The sequence below is a fragment of the Planococcus citri genome, chromosome 1 (genome assembly GCF_950023065.1).
Source record: "Planococcus citri chromosome 1, ihPlaCitr1.1, whole genome shotgun sequence".
Classification (NCBI taxonomy): domain Eukaryota; kingdom Metazoa; phylum Arthropoda; class Insecta; order Hemiptera; family Pseudococcidae; genus Planococcus; species Planococcus citri.
Window position 1 is genome coordinate 78,765,448 of NC_088677.1, and position 27,002 is coordinate 78,792,449.

Genomic DNA, 27,002 nt, shown 5'->3' on the forward strand with positions numbered 1-27,002 from the left:
CTCTTACTCCCTTTTCCCCTCCCCCTCAAATACACAGGTTCTTAGGTATTTAGCGGTATAGGTCAATAATTCCATAAGTAGGTACGTTGCATTCTTCAACATTTTAAGCACCATCTGAATGGTAAACAAAACTACGAATCAGAGGCTCAATTTTTTTGAAATTTTTTGAACAAATATGAGCACTAATATGTACTTACATAATAGTTTAAATCGCAGCTCGGGTCAAAAAAAGGTTATCAAAACGAAATTTGTTCATTTTTCATCAATTTTGTCGTGTAAGAGGGAGGGCAAGGAGAACAGAGGGAACCCCGATTTTTGAAAAGAGTAGTATTTGAACCTTCCATAACCAAAATTTTAGCCGTCCCAATTTATTTTTTAATTTTTGACGATTTTTGGAAACTCAAAATTGTCTAATAAAATTCACTCTTGACCTTGATCAGCACTTACTCCTCTTTGAACCCCCTGTCATTTTGAAAACTGATCTAAATTAGTTCGCCAAAAAATTCCCAAGGCCTCGGATATCTTTTCATCCCAACAAAAAGAATTTTCTCACGTACTTACTCGCATTTCCAATGCTGAAATATTGCAAGGTTCGTCGCATCAAAGACTACAAAAAATACGGCGTTGCATTATTCAAAGTACTATAAAGCATTATAAGTCGAAAGAATATTAGGTAGGTAGTAGGTACACATATCTTGCAGATACGAGAGCTATAACAAAATCCACCAGAGCTACTCATATACTTCAACATATCCCAACTAAGCTTCCATTCACGCAGCTAAATCATACCAGAGGTACGTACAAGAATTATTGCCCAAACCAAAACAAGGCGATGTAAAAGTCGCTCGTTTTTCATTCGTAGCTTTATTCTTCTCCTCCTGCGTGACTTTTGCAAGATATTCGAACGACATCGCAAAAGAACCTTTGTACATGAAGAAAAAATAAAAATCATATATGTATAAACTTCCTCACCCCTTCTTCTACCTTTTCTACACCTGCTCGCCGGGTTAAGGTAACCTCATTTTACGTCGTTACAAAAGTGAAAATTTGGTATTCCAGTGTTCTTGAAAAGGGATGGCAAGTAAAAGACGAGGAAAAGGTGTAACATTACGCGTATTGTAAGACGACGTAGTAGGTAAGGTACCTACTGTAGGTAGCTATACGCGTTATGCGCCAAGATAAAAGAAAGCTTTAAAAGATTAAAGCCTTAACGCTCTAATGGTTTAGACTTGGCACCAATGAAATATATATTAGTTCAACGAATTGGCAGCGTTAGCTTGCCTCAAAAACCGTCTGCCAATTTGCAGATAGTTTTTAAGGGTCGAAGTGGCAAAAAAATCAACCTACGTTCACGTATACTCTAATAGAATTCGCCTAAACGAGTTAATTACCGCAAACAAAAGAACTTATGTTGAATGTATTATTTCGATTAAATAGGTATTTGTCTAAAAAGAGAAAGGACTGTCGATTATGCTGAAAGGGTTCTCGAGTGGTTTCTTCTTCACGCTTATCCGGAGTAAAAGTTAGTCATGGATTGACTGCTGGGTTGAGTTCCTTGAAGAGACGGAGTAAAATTAAAACGATTTGGAAGAAGTTATTAAATCGAATTTAAATGATCGCGTATAATTTCATTTGGAAAAATGGGAAATTTAATTTATTGAAAAATGAGTTGGGCTTTTATCTTTCCGTTAGAAGAATTTTGAGTTTTTAAGAACCAGGCAGCATTTTTATCCCGACTCAACACAAATCAATCATGTATTTACGGCGAACAGAGTAGGCAACTTATTTCACACCGTTTTTTAAAATATTCGGAATTTTTTATTCGGATCGATTAATCTTTCCTCTAAATTTGGTATTTCTTGGTTTTCGGGTCCAGGAAGTCAGAGCGATGCTAACATTTCCAAAATAACGAAATACTGATTTTCGAAATTTTCAGGCTATGTAACCTCCCCTCTTCACAACTCCAAATAAGTATAATACTCCGACATATGACAACAGGAATAATTCCACCGCAAGCCCCCCCCCCATCGTTCCTCTCGGGAAACATTTTTTTTAGAGGGGATATCATAAGGAGCATTTTAAAGCCGACTTTCCAAAAAAAAAGTTAGCCTTACTAATAAAATGGCGGCCATATTGATTAATGGAACATCCGAAATCGAAGATTTTGCTTTCCAATACATTACTCGCTCGAAATTTTTTGCGCTGAACAAAATTAGATTGAAAGAGTACGCAAAAATTCATCACCAGCCAAAATTTCAAGAGCTGAAGTGCATTTTTCGATTTTTGGTGAATTTTTAAAAACCAAATTTAGGCCAAAAATGAGGAAAAAATCGAAATTTTATCAAATCGATCTAAAAAGTTTCAAATCGTTTTGAGTAGTTCTGGAGCCTCCAGCAAATGATTGAAACTCGAAATTTTCACAATATTTCATCAAATGAAGTTGAAAATCCGAAATTCATATCGCAAAATAATATTCTGTGGAAATTTCAACTTTCAAAAATGTACTGGAGGCTCCAGTAGTTTCCAAAAAGTCGCCGGAGGCTTCAAAACTACTGGAAATTCACTTACATTCGACTTCAGAGCGTATTGAAAGGAGTTTGCAGAGTGAATTTTGGCTTTATGAGTCCATTTGATGAAATTTTATGGATATTCTAAGTTTCAAAAATCTACTGGAGGCTCCAAAAATTTTTAAAGAAGTCGCTGCAAGCTGCGAAAAAACTTGAACCTACCAGAAGTCGACTTAATAACGTGTTCAGGTTGAATTGCTGTGTGAATTTCGGATTTCCAACTTCGTTTTTGATGAAATTTTGTGGAAATTTCATGTTTCAAGAATCTGCTGGAGGGTCCAGAACAGAGATGGAACGATTACCGATTATAATCGATTATAGTCGATTATAATAGGTCCGATTAAATGACCGGGACATCGTCGATTAATCGGATCTTTTATTTCAGGCTTTTTGATTGGTCAATGGTACCGAACGCCCCGCATGACGTCATGTTTTTTGGCTGATTTAATCTAATTTAATCGGCCGATTATTTTGGCGATTATGCTCCGATTATTTTGAGAAAAATAATCGATGTAGCATCGATTATAATCGATTCCATCTCTGGTCCAGAACTGCTCAAAACGGTTTGAAATTGTTTCCAATCGATTTGGCAGGTCGAAAACAGAGTACACAATCTCAAGTTTTAGCTGTCCAGGTAAATTTGGTTAAATTTTGATATTCTTCTCATTTCAGTCTTTTTTTGATTTTCAAAAATTCATCATTAAAGTAGAAAAAAAATGGGTACTAATTTGTTTGATTTTTTAATTTTTTTCAACTTTGGAGATCTTTATGTAGATTATCAACATTATTGGAGAGTGGTGGGCTGAGGGAAGGTATTTGTACAACAGACATCAATTTTTCATATTTTTCAACTTCACGAGTTTTGTGCAAGGGGATCCCTGTGGCCACGTTTGGCACTTTAATGCCACAATTTGGCTTTGCGTCAAAGTGAGACTGAGACGCAATGCCAATTTTCAGTGCCAGTGTCACAGTGTCAGAGTGCCAGTGTCAGTGCCACTGGCACCAAGAATTAATACATTGCGTCAAAGTGAGACTGGGACGCAAGTGTCAATTATCAGTGCCAGTGCCAGTACCAGTGCCAGTGTGGAAAAATTTGAAAAGAGCGCGCGATTTCGATCTCTTTGCATCATATCCAATCATCGTATCAATATCATTTGGAGAATCAAGGGAAAGTTTTTCTTGAAAATGTGATTATTCAGAAAAATCCTGTCTGATGAATCGAAAATTTTCAAAAAATTTCCACAAACATCAATTTTTATAAGTATTTTTATCATTTTTTTCCAAATTTGGGGAGCTCTATACAAGAGAGCGAACTTCATTTTAGGGGTCCAACGAAGGGTTTTTCTTGAAAAAAATGGCTTATTTAGAACAATTTCTAATGTGGAAATGAGATACATACTTTCAAATATTTTTCTCTTATTTTGAATTCTTATTTACTTATTCTGATTTTTTCTAATTTTTCAACTTTGTAGGACTCTTCTCTAGAGGGTTAGTATCGTTTGAAAGGCGAAGGAAAGTTTTTCCTTGAAAAGGGGATTGCTTAGAAAAGTTCTGAATCAAAAACCGAGAATTTCGATAAATTAATTTTTTTTTAATTGATTGGATGGGGGGGTTATAGACACCACTAACTGCAGATAGGGAAAAATAAAAAATAGGGAATTATTTTCTCACCCGAGGTGACAACTTGGGTGGAGGGGGGTGTAAAATAAGGTCCACCCTACTTTTGTATAAGTATACTAAGTATACTCGTATTCACGGCAAACTGAGTAGGCAACTTATTTCACATAATTTTTAAAATCGGTGATTTTCGTTCGGATGGATTCAACACGTACTTTTCCTTTCAATTTAACTTCCCCTTCCTTTCAACCACAAATATAAAGAATTCTTGAAAATGAACGATTCAACTGAAGGGACGATAAAAGAACTTACAAATTAAAAACCAACTTAACCTCATTCCCAAATCTTCGTATCATAAACACCCGATAAAAATTGGCGAATTAATTGATACAATTCGCCATTAATAAGTTTCGATTTTAAATTATTACATCGCTGTAAGCAAAATAATCACTTTGCCCAACTCGTAATAATTAAAAGACCAAAAGAACAATCACCCTAATTCCTTCAAATAGCCGAAATATCGACTCAATTGAAAAACTAAAAGTTGTATATTACCCTCTAACAGCCTTTAACGTAATCCGCGGAAGTAATTCGAAAAAGTGGACAATTCGAGCGAAAGAAAAATTAAAAATTAATAAAACTCAAACGCTTTTGCCAAAGTATTTCGCCAATTCCAAGAACAAGAAGAGGTGTAAAGAATGTCAATTTCGAAAAAAAAAAAAGTTCGACTCTAAGTTGATTTGAGAACTGTAAGAGAAGAGAAAAAAGTTTCAAGCGTTCGTTGTTCATCGTTCGCCAATGAAACGACGACGACGAGTAGATGTTTATAACGAAGCGTTATTTTACTTTTATTACTTTTTGTTTCTGGTCGAAGGAGACACACCGGTGTGGCAGAAAGAGGCAAATAGAGGAGGCGAGGAGCAGCAGGAAAGTAAAGAACGAATGAAAAATAACGAGTAAAGTTATCATCGTGTGGCATTTTTGCGAAGTTTTAAATGGCTTTATTAACGTTACCAAACGTTTGTGAGCTCGACACACAGGACGAGACGAGTCGAGTCGAGCTTAATGGAAAATAAATACAGAGTGTAAAATATTGTAATCTTTCGATGCGATAGAGTACGTAATTCACTCGACTACCAAAGCTGTAAACCTTTCCGTCGTAGTCGTCGTCAGCGTCAATTTCACGGACGTTTAAAGGTGAGCGAAAAATTACCCTTTACGTTTTACGAGCCACGTCGACTGACGACTGACGACGTATTACAGCATTAGGAACATTTCTATGTACACATTTCGAATAGGAAAGTAAACCAAACCAGAATGAGATAAGAAAATGAATTACTCGCTAAAGCACAGAACTAAGGAGGGAAAAGGGTCATCTCCGATAACACTATTTCGCGTGTCTCTCTCTGCGGTCTCATCTATCACAAATGTTTTATCAACGCGTATTTTAAAATTATTCGCCACCAAAAGTGGCGCTATGTAAGTTGAATTTAGATTTTTTTCCACCAGCCAAGGTTTCCGTTCTACTACCTATATGGTCTTGGTTCACTTCGTATAATATTTTCATACGATACGAGCCGAGTATGCGGTAATATAAATGGAAAAGAGAACTCTCAAGAGTGAGAATTTTTTCGAATGCGAAATGGTTTATCGATGATGATTGATGTGACGTGTCGGATTCGCCCTTTGTCACACCGAAATACCGTAAGAGCTCAGGGCTGCTTATTTCATTCTTTTTCCTATAAAAAATGCACATATATTGCTTAAATGAAGTTGATCTTTGTTTCGAATAAATGAAGATTCGTAAAGGTGGCTGCATAGGTACTTTAAAAGTTCCCTTAAAAACTCTAATCCCCCAAGTGGTCACCTCGGGTGAGAAAATAATTTTTTATTATTCTCCTGTCTGCAAACAAAACAGGTTCCGGTAGCCCCCCCCCCCCCTGAAAAAAATTTCAAAGTTTCAATTGATCAAAATTCTTTGCTTTTATGTCAGAATTTTCCACAGCAATTTCCTTTTCAAGAAAAAAATAACCCACAGCCCTTCAAACCAAGTTGTTCTTCTAGAAAGGACACTCCCCCAAAGTTGAAAAAATTCAAATAAATAAGAATGCATAAATCAAAATCAGGGAATTTTTTAGGAAATATCTCATTTCCACATTAGAACTGTTCTACATATAGTCAGGTCTCAATTGCATATCCGGTCGCTATTCGTGCTAAAAGCAATTTTATGATTGATTCTTGTTCTACACACTAAAGCGAATAAATTTAGCTTGTATGCCTATTTTTCCCACTCCCCCTTTTCCGAGGGTCCACCCCCCCCCCCAACATTTGAAATTCGTGTATCTCCTAATCTATGGGTTGTACAAAAAAAATTATAGAACAAAAATTGTTCCTTGACATCAGATCTTTAATTTGAGTTCATCAAAATTTGTTTTGGAGCAACCCTTCCCCCTCAAATTTTGTAAATACCCCTCCAGAAAACATCAATATATTACGTTTTTCACATTTTTAATGAAAAGTTTCAAAATTGAAGAAAAATCTGTAATAACTAACAAAAATTGTTCAGAATTGAATTTCTTTTCCAACTACATAATTATATTACGACCATTTCCACCCGGCCCCGCCACCATGGTGAACCCACCTGCCCCGGTTACAAATACCAGACAACAAAGGGAAAAATCCAAAGCAAGTTATTTTGGGTTGAAATTTGCTCGGTAGGTGGGTCTGGGTAGTGGGTACCATCGAGAGACTTACGCGTGGAAAGTTTTGGACCCCCAGACCCCTCCCTTTTTGAGAAACCTCCCCTTTACTGAAATCACAGTAAAAATAATAAAATGAGAATTTTGAGAAAAGTAACCAGGTTCGCAGGTTCGCAACTTGCGAACTTGAAATTACTGTTGCTGTGCTCGCATGTTCGTAACTTGGACTTGTAAAAATTTTTTGGACTTGCAACAATTTTTACTTGCCAATTTGCAAACCTGTGAGCGCTTCATATACTGGTTCGCAGGTTTGCAACTTGCGAACCTACGAATACTACCATGCTTTGTTCTCAGGTTCGTAACTTGCGAACTTAAAATTACACTGTTGCTGTGTTCGCATTATCGTACTTTGGACTTGTGAAAATTTGCGCTCGCCGATTTGCAAACATGCGAACGCTTCGTAATTGGTTCGCAGGTTTGCAAGTTACGAACCTGCGAACAAGGTATGGTAGTATTCGTATGTTCACAAGTTGCAAAACTGCGAACCAGTATATGAAGCGTTTGCAAGTTCGCAAATTGGCCAGTAAAAATTTTTACTGCGTAACTTGGTGCCAATTTGCGAACCTGCAAACGCTTCATATACTTGGTTCGCAGGTTCGCAACTTGCGAACCTACGAATACTACCATACCTTGTTCGCAGGTTCGTAGCTTACGAACTTGAAATTACACCGGTGTTGTGTTCGCATTATCGTACTTTGGTACTAGTAAAAATTTTCATTCGCCAATTTGCAAATCTGCGAGCGCTTCATATACTGGTTCGCAGGTTTGCAACTTGCGAATCTACGAATACTACCATGCCTTGTTCTCAGGTTCGTAACTTGCGAACTTAAAATTACTTTGCGCTCGCCGATTTGCAAACATGCGAACGCTTCGTAATTGGTTCGCAGGTTTGCAAGTTACGAACCTGCGAACAAGGTATGGTAGTATTCGTATGTTCACAAGTTGCAAAACTGCGAACCAGTATATGAAGCGTTTGCAAGTTCGCAAATTGGCCAGTAAAAATTTTTACTGCGTAACTTGGTGCCAATTTGCGAACCTGCAAACGCTTCATATACCTACTTGGTTCGCAGGTTCGCAACTTGCGAACCTACGAATACTACCATACCTTGTTCGCAGGTTCGTAACTTGCAAACCTGCGAACCAATTACGAAGCGTTCGCATGTTTGCAAATCGGCGAGCGCAAAGTAATTTTAAGTTCGCAAGTTACGAACCTGAGAACAAGGCATGGTAGTATTCGTAGATTCGCAAGTTGCAAACCTGCGAACCAGTATATGAAGCGCTCGCAGATTTGCAAATTGGCGAATGAAAATTTTTACTAGTACCAAAGTACGATAATGCGAACACAACACCGGTGTAATTTCAAGTTCGTAAGCTACGAACCTGCGAACAAGGTATGGTAGTATTCGTAGGTTCGCAAGTTGCGAACCTGCGAACCAAGTATATGAAGCGTTTGCAGGTTCGCAAATTGGCACCAAGTTACGCAGTAAAAATTTTTACTGGCCAATTTGCGAACTTGCAAACGCTTCATATACTGGTTCGCAGTTTTGCAACTTGTGAACATACGAATACTACCATACCTTGTTCGCAGGTTCGTAACTTGCAAACCTGCGAACCAATTACGAAGCGTTCGCATGTTTGCAAATCGGCGAGCGCAAAGTAATTTTAAGTTCGCAAGTTACGAACCTGAGAACAAGGCATGGTAGTATTCGTAGATTCGCAAGTTGCAAACCTGCGAACCAGTATATGAAGCGCTCGCAGATTTGCAAATTGGCGAATGAAAATTTTTACTAGTACCAAAGTACGATAATGCGAACACAACACCGGTGTAATTTCAAGTACAAAAAGTAGGCCATGAGATTCTTGTTGCCAAGTGGCTGTGAGGAAATGTCCTCTGAGGTGAGTAAAAAATAATTTTCAAAGGAGATTGACCTCATAAGTCATTAGTGTTCTCTTCCTTCAACTCAGTGCATCATATTTTTACTCAATGCTCCCATTTAAAAAACAATTTTGCGTCTCTCAGAGGTGATTTCCTCAAAATTTGAGTGGAGGTTTTTGAGTCCTCCTCAAAAATGGAATGGGTGTTGATTCTCAGGTAAAAACCAACTGACAAGGGAGGTGCCCCAGGTGACATGCACCGATTTTAATGATTCTTGCACCATTGGATAGAGGACATCGAACATAGTCTACCACAAAATTTTCAGCTGCTGAAGTTGATATTTCGATTTTTCAGAGCAAATTTTCGATTTTCACATAGCAAATTGTGAAAATAGAAAAATCGCCCTGGAGGGCTCAAATATCAACTTCAGCAGCTGAAAATTTCACCGTGGGCTAGTCTAATCATATGTATTGAAATGCCCAATTAATGAGGGAGGTTTCGGTATGCGACCTCTGCCGACTATTTTTGGCCAATTTTTCAAAATTGCAATGTGAAAATCAAAAAATCTCCCTGGAGGGCTCAAATATTAACTTCAGCAGCTGAAAATGTCACGGTGGGCTAGTCTCATCATATGTATTGAAATGCCCAAATAATATGGGAGGTTTCGGTATGCGACCTCCACCGACTATTTTTGGCCAATTTTTCCAAATTGCTATGTGAAAATCGAAAATTTGCTCTGAAAAATCGAAATATCAACTTCAGCAGCTGAAAATTTTGTGGTAGACTATGTTCGATGTCCTCTACCCAATGGTGCAAGAATCATTTAAATCAGTGCATGTCACCTGGGGCACCTCCCTTGTGAGAATGAAGTAAAGGTCCCTAGAAATCAAATCTGGGGTGCAGAAATAGTGAGGAGACACTAAGATGTCTTGGGGAGGTGACCATTCCTCCAAGAAGTAATTTGCAAAACTCATTTTCACGACGTCGTACCAAAAGTTACGTTCGAAAAATACACACAAAAAAAAATGGAACAACCTACGGCTTTGAAACTTCAAACATTACTTAAGGAAGGTCCAGGCTACTGGACAATGTGTTCGCGAACACTCCAGTGTTGCGTCTTCCCCCTCTCAGGAGGGCTTCCTAGAACTTGATTGCCACACCTCGTACAAACGATAGGTATCAAAGCATAACTCCTCCCACTTACATATTATCAAATTTTGGGGTTTGTGCGCAGACTTTAGCGCAGACTAAGTGTGAAAACGATCGGGTTGTGCTCGCTATATGCTACTATCTGTACCCAAATCAACTCAATACATCCACTAGCGGGTTTAGCTGGTATTTTAACCAGATACCAATAAGCGGGTAGTGCAACCGTTTTCAGCTCTGATAGGTATGGAACTATACTTTTTTTGACTTGTTTATTAATATTACAATCTTAAGATACCTACTTCTTAAATAAGTGATACATTTAACTTTAATTTTATTCAGTAACATGTCCAGATTTGTTTCAGTGAACCACTCTGCTATATATATATATATATATATATATATATATATATAGCCTATACATAACATGTTATATTACATCACTAGGTCATAAGGCTTTTGACATTTAAGACACCTAACCATCATACTAGTATCTGCTAGTTGAAAAGCTTCTGGGTTGATGTGCCCATGAAGTCGTTTCTCATGCTTTGTTGCATATTCTCTTAGGACTTCATCCACCCACTTTATCTTAAGATCTTTAAGTAGTGCTTCGTTGGTCTGAAACCATCTTGCACCCGTGATTGTTCAGAGAGTTTTGTTTTGAACTGTTTGGATGATTTTTTGATTTGATGGTTTCGCACATCCCCATAACTGTATCCCATATGTCCATACTGGTTTAATTATCATTTGATAAATTAGCCTTTTACTCTCAATCTTCATTTTTGAATGATCTAGTACATTTGGCGGAGTTTCAGGTTGATTTGTATTTTCTTCTGGTCAAAAATTTGTGAAAATGTTCAATTTCTGAGCAGAGTAGGTACTTGAAAGTGACCTCCTTGAACTTAAGAACATGTCAGGTACTAGGTAATGACAAAAAAAAAAAAACAACAACAACAAAACAAAAGGAAACTTTAAAAACTTTAAAATATCCGATTCCAAAGATTACCGAAACTATTTAAAAATACATTTTATGTCCCATAGAAAAATAACCCTGACAATAACCATTATGAATTTATTCTTCGCCATCAACTTCTTGCTTTACCATCCAGAAAGTATAGTATCAATAAATGACGTCACGTTTATTCGGACGTCTACGACTATAAAAACACACACCTCACGTACAAATTTGACGCCGCTCATAAAACGAATCGGGTCGATGTGAAATGTACGTACATCTACGTACATACTATAAAAATACTCATCTTTGGCATTTGAACATGGTATGTGTAGGTTCTTAATACAAAATAAATATCCTAAGTAGGTATGGAAAGCCGTAATACGTACATATATAGCAAAATAGTGGAAAACTTTTCGCCCAAGCCTGAACCGAAATACAGCTTTAGGCATCGTTTACGCGATATTAACAACTTCGAACGGACGTTGAGTTTATTTAACGAGGCAAGAACGTAGACGTACGTACGAGTTTTCGAATTAGAAATGTGAGAAAAAATATGGGAGAAATTAAATAGCACGAGCATTCGGACATTGTTTACCTTTTGGGCGAGAGAAGTTCCATACCCTAGAGAAGTTAATTTCGGACCTTAGAGCCGTAGAACGTGTACTATTGGCTACGTTAATCAAAAAGTTTAGCACCACGATGACAATAAAAATCAACTTTTGTACTCGTTAATGGAATTATAGCGACCAAAACGTGATACGTCATTATAGGAAAGTACCAACGCCGATTAAATTACAATACATTCAAGCGTCGTCGATTCAATCGACAATTGAGTTTTTTCCCACCATGAAATGAGATACCTATGAGTTTGAAAAGTTGGCAGAAAGTTCCATCCAGTACATAATGTGCTTCTCAGCTTTCAACGAACGATGTTAGCTTTACTTGCGTGTGGTTTTTGTTACAAAACCACAATTCAACCAACTTTTTTTTTAAGCGTTTCTTGTACGACGTAAACAATGTAAAAGTACGCCTTTTACATTCATTTTAATAACCCGAATGAAAAATTTTACGGCGCAATGGTGTCCTTTTCGCCAAGTTGTAAAAATATTGACTCCGGTAGTCTTGGGGAAAAAATTACATGTTTGTCGCTGGTGAAAGCGAAGGCGAAGGCGAAGCATTTTATGATCGAATTTAAGAGCTCGACGGTTTAGGTACCTACTTTTACTCGTGTATATGTGATTTGCTTTCGGCGAATTTTAAGGTGTGATTTGAACGTGAATGAATTTATGGTGGAAGAGGGGAGGGAGCGGAGGGAGGAGAATTGAAAGTAATTCAAATTCATATCAATTTTTTACTACGTAGCAGTTTGTACTGAATGACTTTCTTCGAAGCAGTTTCATGCTGATGGATTTGTTTCATTTCGTTATTATTCGGAATTCTCGAAATAAGGACCACTGAATGATAAAAGTAACATTGGAATCGGATTTTGGATACTATAGAACATATAAATCGATATGTCACACGACTACATTTACTTCATTTTTAAAAATGACCTTGAACCATACAAAACAATAAAAAGAAGTACAAAATTATTCATAGTTGAGAAAAACAATCTAAACCTAATCCAAACAAAATAAATCAGTCAAAAACAACAAGAAACATAAAATGCACCTTAAAAGCACTTTGAAACGATGAAAAAAAAAGTAAAAAACTTGAAAAAAATCAACAAAACATTGGCAGATTGCATAAATTATGATTTCTCATTAACTTGATAACGCTTTTACGTCATTGAAAATACATTTTAAGAAAAAATAACGCTAGATTTGTATCCAGCTGGTCAAAATACCCCGATTACCATGCTTTTAACAATTACTTCAATCAAACTCCGAATTCAGTTTTTCCCCTTGATTTTTCAATTTTTTCACACTTCCTAAAAATGAGTGAAAAAATATGAATACCAAAATTTCTTGAAGGCTTAGTATGGGATTAAAAGTGGTCTTGAATTTTAAATCTACTTTTAAAAATGATCTTGAACATAGAACACTAAACAAAAAGTACAAAATTATTCACAAAAATAAAATTTTTCAAAATTTAATCGAACAAAATGAATTAATCAAAGACAACAATAAATAAACAATAACTGCACTTCAAAAACACTTCAAAACAGAAAAAAAAAACATGGAAAAAATTCAATAAAACAACCTTCAAAATTTTACTACTCATCTCACAAACACATTACATGATCTGGAATACAACAAAAAGAATATCCCCCCCCCCACCGAGATCCTCTGGGCCAACTTTTTTTTGAAGAGGATATCCTAAGGAATATTCTAGAGCAAACTTGCTAAAAAAGGGTAGGTTTTTTTCTACATATTTTTGGGGAATTTTTTTAAACTACATAATTTTGACCTTCCAAATCAATTGGATATGGTTTTGAACTGCTTGGGGCAGTTCTGGAGCCTCCAGCAGATGAATGGCTAAAAACCAGGCCAAAAGCCCAAAAGGCCTAGACATCAATGACACCCACGCCAATACCCTGCTATTTGCTGATGATCAGGTGGTCTTAGCTGACAACAAAGATGACTTGCAGAGAGCGATGTACAATCTTCAGAAAGTAGCAGATAAATATGGAATGAAAATCTCATTGTCAAAAACAAAGGTAATGGCCTTTGAGGGAAAAGAGCCAATACGCGGTAAAATTGTTGTAAACATCAACATTTTAGTTTAACCAAGACGGCTACGCTACTCATACGCAAAATAACTCCACTGGTTTTGTTACCAACTCCAAGTAATAAACAAAAATGTTGATAGTTGTAAATGGACTAGGTACCAGTAGAACACGCCAGAAGCTTTAAGTATCTATCTCTAGTCACTAGTGCAAACTATCTTATGAAGGAGAGGTCGACTCACAACTTATGATCAACAAATTCCTGCGAGTAAGCGGGGCAATAAACCGAGCCATTCCCGTGCAAAAAGTCAAAGCCGAAACTCAAATAAGAATCTACAATATGCTAGCAAGACCAATTCTGCTATCATCATCAAGTTGTATCTATAACTGCTTGAGGTGGTATTGCAATTGCGTACAAATCAATGCGCACCCTTATGCCAAATTGGGTATTTAGGCTAACATCGTTTATGTTGGTGTTGCCTCTATCATGTTGATGACGTATCTCGTGGAAATTTATTTTCAAGCTTCCACTAGTAGTTTCCCACTTGCTTACTAGTGACATCTACACAAGCACCTTGGAGCTAGCCTGGTAGTTTAGAGACCCTGAGCTCCTCAGTGTTGACCTCTATAGATGCTCGAACCAGTTTCAGCTTTTTGATTCTTCTAACAGATGGTGTGCATGATCTGTTAGCTCGGCTAATAACTGGTAGTCCCCCAGTACTTGGCGTGTAATGTTGATAATTGCACGTACAATTTTTAATTACACTCACCAGCTTGCCTCTGTAGCTGGGTTTGAACCAGGTACCTCATGAATGGGGGTCTGCGTCTCTAACTACTATGCCACCGAGGGACTCTCAACAATGAGAAAGGATATAAAAAGCAGAGTTACTGTAGCGGAAATGAGATTTGTGTGAGCCATGGCAAGATATACCAGATGTGATAGGAAAACGCAGGGCTGTATACTGTTGAACATGAACAGTATTGATATCAGGTATTGGTATTTCGGTATTTTTCAATACAGATGTTATTTTGGTATTGGTATTTCGGTATTTTGTGGATTTTTTTTCAGTATCTGGTATTGGTATTGGTATTGTACCAATATAATACAAAAGTGTGTTTTTAGGCCAAAATTGACCATATCGCCTACCACGGTTCAATACTTAAGGAAATGAAGGATGAAAATTCAATACAAAATAATAAAGAAATCAAAAACTTCCAAATTTTTTTAATTTTTTTGGGACTTACAATTTTTTTTATTTACAAACACCTCAATTTTGGAGTTACATTACAAGTTTTTCCATATGAAAATTCAAAATCGGTACCAAAATAATACCATTGAAAATTATTTCTGTATTGGTATTTTGGTATTAATACCGTTTCAACAAGTTTATTGGTATTTTGTAAATTGGTACTTCATCTGTCTGCTAATTGGTATTGGTAAAACGGTATTTGTAAATTTTTTTAAAATTTGTCGGTATTCCTGGCATTGGTATTTTGCTACTTTTATTGGTATACAGCCCTAGGAAAAGGAATGAAGACATTCTAAACAAGTAAGGAGCAGAGCTAATCATGGGATGGGTGAAAGATTACAGAAAGATGGTGAAAACATGTTGATAGAATGCCTGACAAACGGTCCCCTCCAAAAGTCAAAGCATACACTCCAACTGGCAGGAGGAGCAGAGGAAGACAAAAGAAAAAACTTGATGACACATTGGCAAGCAATTATTCTACGGTTTCTCTGACGGGCTGAACAGCTCACTGGGTCGAAGTTCAATGATGATGATGACCAAAATTCACACTGCACTCCCAACTTAAACACATTAACAACTAGACTGCTGGATGGGTTCAAGTCATTTTGGAGCCTCCAGCAACTTTTTGAAATTAATTTCATAGTTTGGCGGAAGAGTAATTTTACAAAATTTCAAAGAAGTATGAAATCAATGAACAAAAATATATTTCAAACCGGAATACACCGATTTTGAAAGAAATTACTGGTACTTTATCAGCCATGAAGTCTCAAAAAGTAGATATTGCCTATTAGACGCTTCAAAACGACTTGAAATCTACCTGCAGTTGATTTTAACTCCATTTGATGGACTTTTGTGGAAATTTCAAGTTTCAAAAATCTGCTGGAGGCTCCAGAACTGCTCAAAATGGTTTGAAACCGCGTCCAATCGACTTGGCATAGGTAAAAAAGAGGAAATTTCTCAAATTTAAGCTTTTCAGTTTTCAGGCCAACTTGGTAAAATTTTAATTTTTATCTCATTTTTGGGCAAAATTTTATTTTTGAAAATGCACTTCAGTACTTGAAATTTTAGCTGATGATAAACTTTTGCATGCTTTTTCAGTCTAGCATTATCCAGTTAAAAAAATTGTGTGGGAGTCCTAAAGCAAATACTGCAATTTCGTCTGAACTGTCAATCAAAATGACCGCCATTTTGTTAGTACAGCCAACTTTTTGAAAGTAAGTTGGCTTTGAGCAGCGATGCTCAACAGTACCCAACACTCTTGACTTTAAAATGCTCCTTGTCCTTAGGATGTTTTTTTTTATTACGTTTCAATTTACGTTTTCAAAATTAGGACCATTAAATATTGAAAATAACATCAAAATCGGATTTGGTACACGTCAAAACATCTAAATCGATATGTCACACAACCACATTTGCTTCACTTTTAAAAATGACCTTGAACCGAACAAAACTATAAAAGAAAGTAGAAAATTATTCATAATCACGAAAATTTTTCTAAAATTCATCTCAACAAAACAAATCAATCAAAAACAACTAGAAACACAAACTGCACTTCAAAAACACTTTGAAACAGTAAAAAAAGTTTGAAAAAATACGACAAAACGACTTTTAAAATTTTAATAGGTACCAATCTAACAAACACACTGTATACGTGCAAGTTTCAAATTCACACCACTTCCACAACTTCCCCCATCCCAAACCAGCTTCAGAAAAAAAAGAATTTATACTCGAAATTGCATCTCACAAATATGTCAGTTGCAGAAAAAATACTGATTCAATAAACGATAGAAGCAAAAAAAACTTCCCTTATGAAATGCTAATAACGCTTTGTAGGTGTTTATGAAAAATGTTCGACGAAGAGTTTTCTTTTGCTTTTCGCGCTAAAAAATAACCCTATCACGGTATTCTTTTAAAACAATATTTCTTTCGGTTGATTTCAGGTTTGCTGAATGCCAACACCAATCATAGCGACTCGATAACGGAAAGCACCCTGTATAATTTTTCCGAATTTAGCACGACGGCCGAAATCAGACGAAATAGATTATATCGCGAATGGCGTCGAGGCGATCCCAGCGTTCATAAGAGTATGTGGAATAGCAAAGCACCCTTAGGTGAGTAATAACATATATCGATAGAAGAATATACTCGGTCGTTGCACTAAAAGGAAGAGAAAATAAGCCCGGAGATATTAGTATACCCACTCGCATATTTATTCGGGGTAATAAGAAAGTGATTTCATTAAATATTAACATCTCACAAAGAAGCTGCAAGTCTGCGTATACGGAGTGGGAGTAGGTATATGTCTAAGGATGCTGAAGATGTGTGTTTAACCTTTGGGCTGTATATTTTGAAACGACGCTGGCTGCAGTGATGGTTGCGGGGGTGGAGGCGGATCCATTATGGTAATTTCAGAAGGCCTGTTATGGTACTTTGTGAACTCTACTTGCATAAAATCTCGATTAAAATTGATCGGAGGATGCGAGAAAAGTTTCCTTAATGATGGGTATTCCGTATGATGTTTTGTAGCCAATGTACATACTCGTACCTACCTAGTCGACTCGTACATCGATTATTTTCATTTTGCAACGTTTAGTTCGAGGAAATACGAGGGCCGTTGGGAGAGATCTGGATGGAGGAGAATGGTGGGGAAAAATAAATGGATAGTGGACAAATTAATAGCTCCGTTCAGAGTGACTCGTATAATTACTTATTGTAAATTAGGTGTTTTTTTTTTCTTCAACAACGAACAACTTGACAGATACAGACAATAAAATTGCGAAGGATAAATAAATTTAAAAGTCGTTTGTATTTCTAACTTTTTTGATGACTTTTAGTCTTCTCGTTATTAAATTAGCTGTTGTTTTAGAAACAAACGGCGAAATAAGATTTCTGAGAAGGAATAGGTTACTGGTCGATATTTACATTAATGTTTTTTTTTTTGCACCCTTGGTCTTGGTTCATCGCTCTTTTCTCGTTAAAATATGACCGAGAAAGGAAAATGAAGGAAAATATAGGCAGGTATAGCGACACACTTGGTGCACAATTCCTTGAAAGAGTCAACCATCAATCTCAAAATATGAGTTCAGATTCATTTTTTTTTTTTTTTTTAAGTTATTGCAGTTTATGTTATCATTTCAGGGGGCAGGGGGGAGGGTCGAGAAAAAAGAGTCGAAAGATTCTGACCCAAATCCTGCAGAGACCTTTACATTGAGTTGAGACCATTGCAGGAGGAACTTTTCAAGGTGTCTGGCTCTGATTTGAACGAGACCACAGAGCTCCAAAAGAGGGAGGTACAATTCACAATTTTCAAAAAAATTCTATTTGAGTATCGAAATTTGGATGTTTAAGAGCACAGAGCTCATTTTTGATGACAATTCAACATCAAACTCTAAAAAATAGACTTCAAAATAGGGGTACAAAATTAACAATTTTCAAAAAAAACGTAGTTAATTTTAGAAAAAACAGACTTTTCTTTACAATTTTAGCAACCGAGCAGGGCTTTCTTTACAATTTTCATCGAAACATAGCTTTGTAAAAATTTTGAAAAGAATAAAGGTCAAAAAAACCGGACTTTTCTGACAATCTTGCCACAAAATGACTTGATTGACAATTTTGGAAAAAAAACAAGACTTTCTTACAATATTTTTGTTTAGAAATTTTGACCAAAAAAAAACAGGAATTTTCTGACAATCTTGGGGAAAAAATGACCTTGTAGATAATTTTGTAAAAGAACACGATTTATGATAATTTTGAAAAAAATAAACTTTTATGAAGATTTTAGCAAAAAAAAAACACATTTTAAAAAAAAATAATGTTATAGCATAACACAGGACTGTTTTTACCATTTTGGTGAAAAAACAGATCTTTTTCGAGCATTTAGGCAAAAAAAGACAGACTTTTTTTGAAAATTTTAGCAAATAAAACAATACACTTTCAGAAATTTTGATAGTGTTGACAAAAAACAAGGGTTTTTGAAAATTTGACAGAAGCAGGACTTTTTCGACTACCGACTTGTACGAAATTTTCTAAAGTGTACATAGGTGGATCGAAAGATTAAGGGAAAAATGCATCACTTGTCAAAATTTCAAGTGCTAAAGTGCCTTTCTCGATTCAAATTTAGGCCAAAAATGAAGGAAAAAATCAAAATTTTACCAAATTGACCAAGAAAGCTGAAATTTGGGATATATCCTATTTTCGACATGCCAACTCGATTGAAAACTGTTTCAAGCCGTTTTGAGCAGTTCTAGAGCCTCCAGCAGATTTTTGAAAATTGAAATTTCCACAAAATTTTATTAAAATGTAGTTGTAATGTCGAAATTCACTCTGAAAACTAATTCCAATACACTATGAAGTCGACTGCAAGAAGATTTCAAGTCGTTTTGGAGTCTCCAGTGACTTTTTGAAAATTTATGGTGCCTCCAGTAGATTTTTGAACTCGAAATTTCCCAAAATTTTATCAAATGGAGGTGGAACGCCGAAATTCATTCTGCAAACTAATTTCAATACGCTACGAAGTCGACTGCTGGTGGGTTTAAGGTCGTTTTGGAGCCTCCAGCGACTTTTTAAAAGGTTGTATGGCGTTTTTTGGGAAATTGAAATTTCCAAAACGTAGCTGGAAGTTTTAAAACAATTCGAAACTACCATGCAGTCGACTTCATATCGTCTTGAAGTTAGTTTACGAAGTACATTTCAGCTTGCTAACTCCATTTGATAAAATGTTGTGGGAATTTTCAAGTTTCTAAAATCTGGTGAAGACTTCAGTCATTTTCGAAAAGTCGCTGGAGGCTCCCCTCCAAAACGACTTGAAATCCACCTGCAGTTGACTTCGTAGCGTATTGAAATTAGTTTGCAGAATGAATTTCGACTTTCCATCTTCATTTGATGAAATTTTGGGAAAATTCAATTTTCAAAGATCTGCTGGAGGCTCCAGAATTGCTTAAAACTGTTTAAAATAGTTTTCAATCGATTTGACATGTCGAAAATAGGATGTATCCCAAATTTCACCTTTTTTGGTCAATTTGGTAAAATTTTGATTTTTTCCCTCATTTTTGTCCAAATACAAATTTGATTTTCAAAAATTCACCAAAAATCGAAAAAAGCACTTTGGCACTTGAAATTTTGACAGGTGATAAATTTTTGCCTGATCTGTCGACCTACCTTCGTACGTTTTAAAAAATTTCGTGTAAGTCCTATGTTGGAACGCAAGGGTTGCTTTTTTTGAGGACAAGGGCTAAAAATGTTCCTATGGACTCCTCCTGTAAGAAAAAAGAGGTTCCAGAGGATCAACGGGGGGGGGGATCTTTAATCTAAATTTTTAACCATAACCTTGACCAAATTTTTTTCATTCGGTTAACAAGCCTGGCCAAAACACCCACAGAAACATTCCCCAGCAAAAAAGAAGGAATTTCGCAAGATTTCAAATTATTTTTTGTAATAGGTATTTTTCATGTTTTTTTTTTATCTTCTTTTCTCTATATTTACCTACCCATAATGATTTTGAATTTTACTTTTTTACTCAGTTCAAAATTTTTCTGCGATTTCAAATACATTTTTTCATTGTGTGTTTTTTTTTTTAGCTAATTTTGGATTTAAATGAAATTTTAGCGTTGAATTCTATTTGCAGGCAGCTAATTGATTTTTCGGAGTTCATTACAACAAATGAAATTCTTCGCATTTTGAAATATTTTTTACCAGCAGTGATCTATCGAATGAATCTTGGGTGGCGATTTTTTATTTCATTTCTGATAAATTGTTTTGTAGCGATTTTTAATGATTTTTTTTTCAATGCAACACACACTGTTACAGCTGCACCTGGCTTAGCTGTCTATAGTTACCTATATTTCATTTTCAGAGACTAAACGCCTAAAAAAATTGCAATAGAACAATTCAAATTTTTTGTAACTATGGACATGGAGGCATCGTTTTTAACAATAATTTTGAGTTATCACACATTTTTGTTTCCAACTTCCTTTCCAAAATTTGTTCAAATCACATCTGACTAATTAGCTGAAAAAATCCTGGAGGGGGATTTGGGGTAAAAACTTGAGAAAATCAGGCGAAAAAAAATTGGAGAAATTTCAGTCTTACTTCCCCACTCCACGACACATCACTTCAGTCACGCATCTACTTCCTTCTGCTATTTTGAGTGTTGCTAATCTCGACACCGTCCTTAAATTATTCTCATCGATATAATCATTAATCAACTTAGCACCTTTACCCTTTCATACCTCTGCCCTGTACCCATCTCATTAGAAATTCTCGAAGGTAAATCGCACCATACATCTTCAGACAGCAGGTACGTTAGGTTAGAATTATCATAGACGTAAAGGTAAACCTATCATCGAATACAGCTCGTTAAAATCGACAAAATACGACTACATAGCAGCTGAGCTGACTCACGTTCGCGTAACTAGGTACACGATCATGAATCTTAATCTACCCAACGGGCTGCGTTTCTCAAAGGACATCTGGTCCTCGGCTGGCGCTTACGCCGAGGTATTCGCATGAAATATCGACTTTTCCACAGATCCGGCTTTAGCAGAGGTACACCTTTGAACACTTTTCCAGCAACCGAAACCCATATTTCAACTAAACAAATAAAGATGAATATCGGCCCCCTCGTACGCCATCGCTATATCGCCTTCCATCCGTATGATGCCTATATTAAAGAGCTCTTACAAATGTAATTTATCTTTTAAACTTTGTCTATTCGTTTATACGTATTACGTACGCTACGCATTGTAGAGCCTACAATTTTGAACGTTCATTCGTATATGTAGGTATAAATTTGCTAGTTTGAATTTTGCATGTTGCACGAGTAGATAGGTATAGAGGTACGTAAAGTAAAGGAAATACGCCAGTTATCAACGGTGAAAAATTCAATTACCTCGATATTGTGTTGTATTTTATCCAGTTAAACGTACCTAGTCGTACGTGTACAAATATGTATACAGTATTCGGATCGTTTAACCCTAGCACAATAAAAGGGTTAGGTACTTTTTATACGCCGCTTGTTCCATTTCGCCACCGGAACGAGGCTATATCTACGGGCGACGTCGAGTTGTGAAAAATCGAAAATTTACATTTGTAATTTACCGCGATTTATAAGAAAAAAATATCTTTTCAACGTTACTTTTTTTTTCAATTTTTTCCTCCATCAATTTGATTAATAAGTACGACTACGTATACCTACGTATATACATATGAAGAGTGATATTCCAAAACTCGCTTTGTCCATTTTTATCAAAGTTGGGTTTTCAGTGGTACCTGGTAGATGAAGTATTAACTCACATTCCTACATCATCAACCTACCAAAATGAGGTGTTAAACTCACCTAAATAGCCAATTCACTAAAAATTTAAAAAAAAAATAATGTTCCAAAACGCGCTTTGTCCATTTTTATTGAAATTTTTTTCAGCAGTATTTAGTGGATGAAATGTATACCTACACTCCTACATCATATATCCACCCAAATAAAGTGCTAAACTCGCCTAAAAAGCCAATTTACCCGTTTAAAGGGATCCTGTTTTTCCTCTCTCCTGAAAAGTTGTGAAAATGGACAAAGCGAGTTTTGGAATATCACTCTTCATATGTAGTTTGATGCAAACGAAGCTGTATGACGTACATGTAGATTTTCTTGCTTTTGCAAAACGAAACGAGTTGACTTCGTTATCGCCGTCGTCGTCGCGTATGTAAAAATACATTTATATGTGTACATATGTACAGGGTGTGCTGTAAAGCTCTACGAAGCCTGCCTTTTAAATAGAGGTTATGCAACATTAGCTACGTCGACGGGAAGATTTCACGATTGGTGCACGTTTGAAGGCAATATTCGTATTGTTTTTTCGTCGAATTATACGTACATAGAACGTGATTTCGATTTCATCAAACAAATAGGGGAATATTTTGTTTAAATTGAATGAATAGGTAACAATATTCGCATCAACAACCGAACAATTTTTTCAACCGACAAGAAAGAAATTTCTTTTGCTATAATAAGCTTAAAAAAAATTTCAAAAATGTTATGCCTCGCTTTGCGTTTTGAAGTAATTTTCAATGAATTAATTTGCATTTTTTAAAACAATAATTATGTACAAAATAATATGTAGCTTCGTTCAAAAAGTATGATAATCATTTAAAAACACTCAAAACAAGTTGACGAATTCTAAAAACGAAAAATTCAGATGGTAAAGATATTGTTAACTTTCGCCCACCCCCTCCCACCACGGAAAAAATATTGGAAAATTGACATTTTCGAAAACCACTCGAGGCAAATTCTTTAAAAATGAAAAATAAACGCAAATGTAATGAAAAATTATAAATGCTGAAATTCAAAATTCAAAGTAGTCCTGAAAAAATCAGATTCGCAATAAAAAATTGAAAATTTGGAAAATTAATAGTTCGGGATTTTTAAAATCGGGATAAAAACATTTGGGAAAGTGGTCATTCGGGATTTTGGGTTCGGGATTTGGGTTTCAGGAAAATGGATTCGGGAAATATCCCATTTGGGAAATGTCCGTTTGGGAATTCGGATTCAGGATTTTGGCAGGTAACTCATTTGGTAAGTGGAGCCACTTTTTTTTAGAGGACAAGGGCTAAAAATGTTCCTTAAGACGCCTCCTCTAAGAAAAAAGTTGTCCCGGAGGATCGACCGAGGGGGTGCAATAGATCCTTATGTGGACTCCCCGACTATTGAGGTTATTCATTTCCTAAAATTACAGTTAAGGATCAGGTTATAGTTATTTATTGGTGATCATGTTTTATATGTACATTGACACTGAAAGTTAAGCTTTAATAATAAGAAAATTGCTGTTAGATGTGTTTTTTTTTTTTGGCAGATTTTGTAGAAATTTTGTTTGTGAATACAGGACCTGTCCTTCAACATACTCTCCTCACAACTTTATTTCTTTACAGAAAAAAAAAAAAACAATTTGGAAATGGAAGTGGTACATTTTGGGTACATTATTTTCGCTCCCATGAACAGTTAGGCCCATGTTGCTAGTAACTTTTTTGCTCGTTGTAGTGACAGATTATACATTTTAAAAAAACACCAACACTAAAAAAAACTTCAATAAAAACGTAAAATTTTGGAGCAGGGGCACAAAAATTCCACTCTCAGACCTTATGGCACCAAATATGTAGGATGTAATTTTGGATTTATAAACAGTAGACATATTATGTCACTGTGTACAAAAAAGGATCTTCTGAAAACTGTGAGAACTACAGACCAAACTGACCAAACTCTGAATCTCTCTGATAAGTCACGCCAGCAAAGTACTATGGAAGATTGTATATGACAGGTTATACTCAGTCATGCACAGTCAAATCCCTCCAGAACAAGCATGCGAGGAAGAGGAACTAGGGAGCAGATCCTCAACCTCAGATTGCTGATTGAGAAAGTACAATAATATGTACAATGTGTGTACTGTGCTGTGTTTTGTAGATACAGGAAAGTGTTTGACTGCGTACAATGGCAAAAACTGTGGAGAATTCTACTTGAGATGGGCGCCCCAATACATCTGGTGTGGCTGATAAAACAACTGTATGAGGGGAGCATGGCAAATGTTTGAATTGACATAGAAACAATGTTGGAGAAATTCCACCCAGAGACCCAGAGAGAGGAGTACGACAGGGCTGCAATGCTGCATTCTGTCCCCACTCCTGTTTAATCTATGTGGAGAATATATAATTCATGAGAATCTACAGCACAGCTACTTGTATCAGAAAGCACCAATGATGATGGCTCAGGCAAATGGCAGGGAGGAGTGTCGATCCCAGGTGTATGAATGTCAAACCTCCATTGTGCTAATGACACAACCCTCATTGCCTCAAGTGTCAGAAATATCAGAAATATGACAGCTTTTCTGAAATACCTTTTTTTTACCTTTTTTTTTTTTTTTTTTTTTTTTTTTATTGGGTGAATATTGGGATACAGTTGTGCACACCCTCACCGCCTCAACATGCCACAAGGCTTTTATGAGGGGATTTTATGAGGGGTTTCTGAAATACCTGGAAGAGGTCAGTGCAAAATATGGCCTACTGATGAATAAAGCAAAGACAAAGATTATGATTGTGAATCAGCCTGAGAACAACTCGCCTGAATTCCAGGAAATTGAGGGAATTGAAGTGGTGAACCAATTTGTATACCTGGGATCCATTGTGGAGAACAACCCATACAACAGTTGTCGACGTCGACATTTACATCCACTACGTTTTTTTTTTTCAACATGATGATGGAAAAGTGACCAATAAGTTATTTAATAGGAATCTTCTGTCCGTAAAGAAGCCAGGTTAATGAAAATTTTTGAAATTTTCTCATTATTTCTGATACCTCGACATGCGATGTCGACATGTTGATGTAAAATTTGATGCTCAAAATTTACATCCATAACTATGTTGACCAATTTTTCAGAATTAAAATTTCTGCTTCAGTGTTTAAAAGCTCAGTAAACATTTGAAAAGATGATCTTTGTTTGAAGGAAGAAAAATTTTTTAATGGCCTTGATAAAATTATTCACTTTTCCATAGTTTGGAGGTTGTTGATGTTATGTCGCTGTGAAAGTCAATCGTTCACAAATACATCGACACTAACATCAACCAAATTTTCAAAGATTTCTCAAATGTGAAAAATTAAGTTGATATTGTGGATGTATTTGTTGATGTTGAATTTCACATCAACATTAACATCGACATGTCATCGACATGAAAATGTATTAGTTTAGCACTCTTAGATAACCTATTGCACCTTTCAGTATAAAGAGTTTAATGTTCAACTAGGTATACTGAATATGGACTTTCTGTCTGTACTTCTCAGAGGTGGCCTCCGCGTCGATGCTGCTTTCGCTTTCAGCATAAGCAATGGCCACCTAAATGTGTAAGAGAAAATTGGAAAAAAATTTCTATTTTGAAACTAAAATTCGACAATTTTGTGTAGCTGGAGGTCGATGTAAATTTCGATGCCAATGTAGATCCATCCACATCCGTCACATTTGGACTCCACATGTCGATGTAAATTCTGACCCTGTGTCAAGCCAATTGTCAACATAAATGCTGATCAACATTGGTCGACAATTACATCAACAATTGGCTCGACACAGAGTCGAAATTCACATCGACATGTGGCATCCAAAAGTGACGGTCTGACGGATGTGGATGGGTCGACATTCACATTGAAATTAGCATGGTCATTGTTGTATGGGAAAGGAGGCAGTGAAGCTGAGATAAGACACAGAGCGCAAACACAAATCACGAGAACCGCCATGTCTCACCCTCTCGCCTAAAGAAGATTTGGTCAGATGCAGAGGTGAGCAAGACACTAAAGATAAGATAAGGCTTGTAAATGCTCTTGTTCTCTCAGTGTTTCTCTATGTGTCAGAATCCTGGACAGTATGCGAGAGAGACAGAAGAAAAATTGATTCATGCTCGAGATGTGGTGTTGGAGAAGAATGCTCCGGATCCCATGGATGGCGAGAAAAGGACCAACGTTTCCGTCCTGAGGGAAATTGGTGTCCAGGAAAGGCTGTTGACAGTAGTTCTCAGCAGAATCCTCAAATACTCTGGGCTTGTCACAAGGGCTGATGCGATTGAGTCCCTGTTCATATCCAACGCAAGGTGGAGGGAACAAGAGGGCGTGGATGCTCCTCCACGAGATGAACAGACTCTATTTGTAAGGTCGTTGGGCTCAGCTTCCTAGCATGCGTCAGGAACGCCCCAAAGAGGGACTGTTGGGGGGAGCTGGTGTATCGGGTCACGGAAACTGCGATCTGTGCATCATAATCACGATACCCCCGGAGGGGTGATACTGCACCAAGAAGGAAACACCAAGAAGGAAAAAAGTTGAAATGCCTAGGAAAAAAACTCAAATTTTTTGTCAATTTTAGGTTTTCTTCCTCCAATAAGGGACCCTTAATATAAAAAGGGCCCGATTTGAAAAAAAAAATCAGTTTTCTACTTATCTTTAGAGGGCAAATGAAAATTTGTACAACTTTTTCGCCTTCGCCTTTATTTATGTAGGCTATGCCTAGGTAATAAAAAAGACGACCATATTCGTTCGTTCGCAAATGAATCATACGTAAAATTACGCTGTGTAGGTAATTTTAATTCACTCATTCTTGAATGATGTTCAAACACGTGTTGACATCTTCAAAACCCTCGGCGTACCT

General features: G+C 36.4%; 1 protein-coding gene and 1 long non-coding RNA gene across 2 annotated transcripts in view; one reads left to right on the forward strand and one right to left on the reverse strand.

Annotated features, from left to right (window-relative positions):
• Positions 1-27,002, reverse strand: part of LOC135834932 (uncharacterized) — a 124,740-nt gene that overhangs the window by 89,758 nt on the left and 7,980 nt on the right. The gene's annotated exons all lie outside the window — the stretch shown is intronic.
• The window catches only part of LOC135834779 (uncharacterized), a 63,376-nt gene that overhangs the window by 29,775 nt on the left and 6,599 nt on the right, over positions 1-27,002 (forward strand). The window contains exon 3 of the mRNA XM_065348750.1: positions 16,782-16,952. Within this exon, the coding sequence (XP_065204822.1) occupies positions 16,782-16,952 (171 nt within the window). The remainder of the gene's footprint in view (positions 1-16,781; positions 16,953-27,002) is intronic.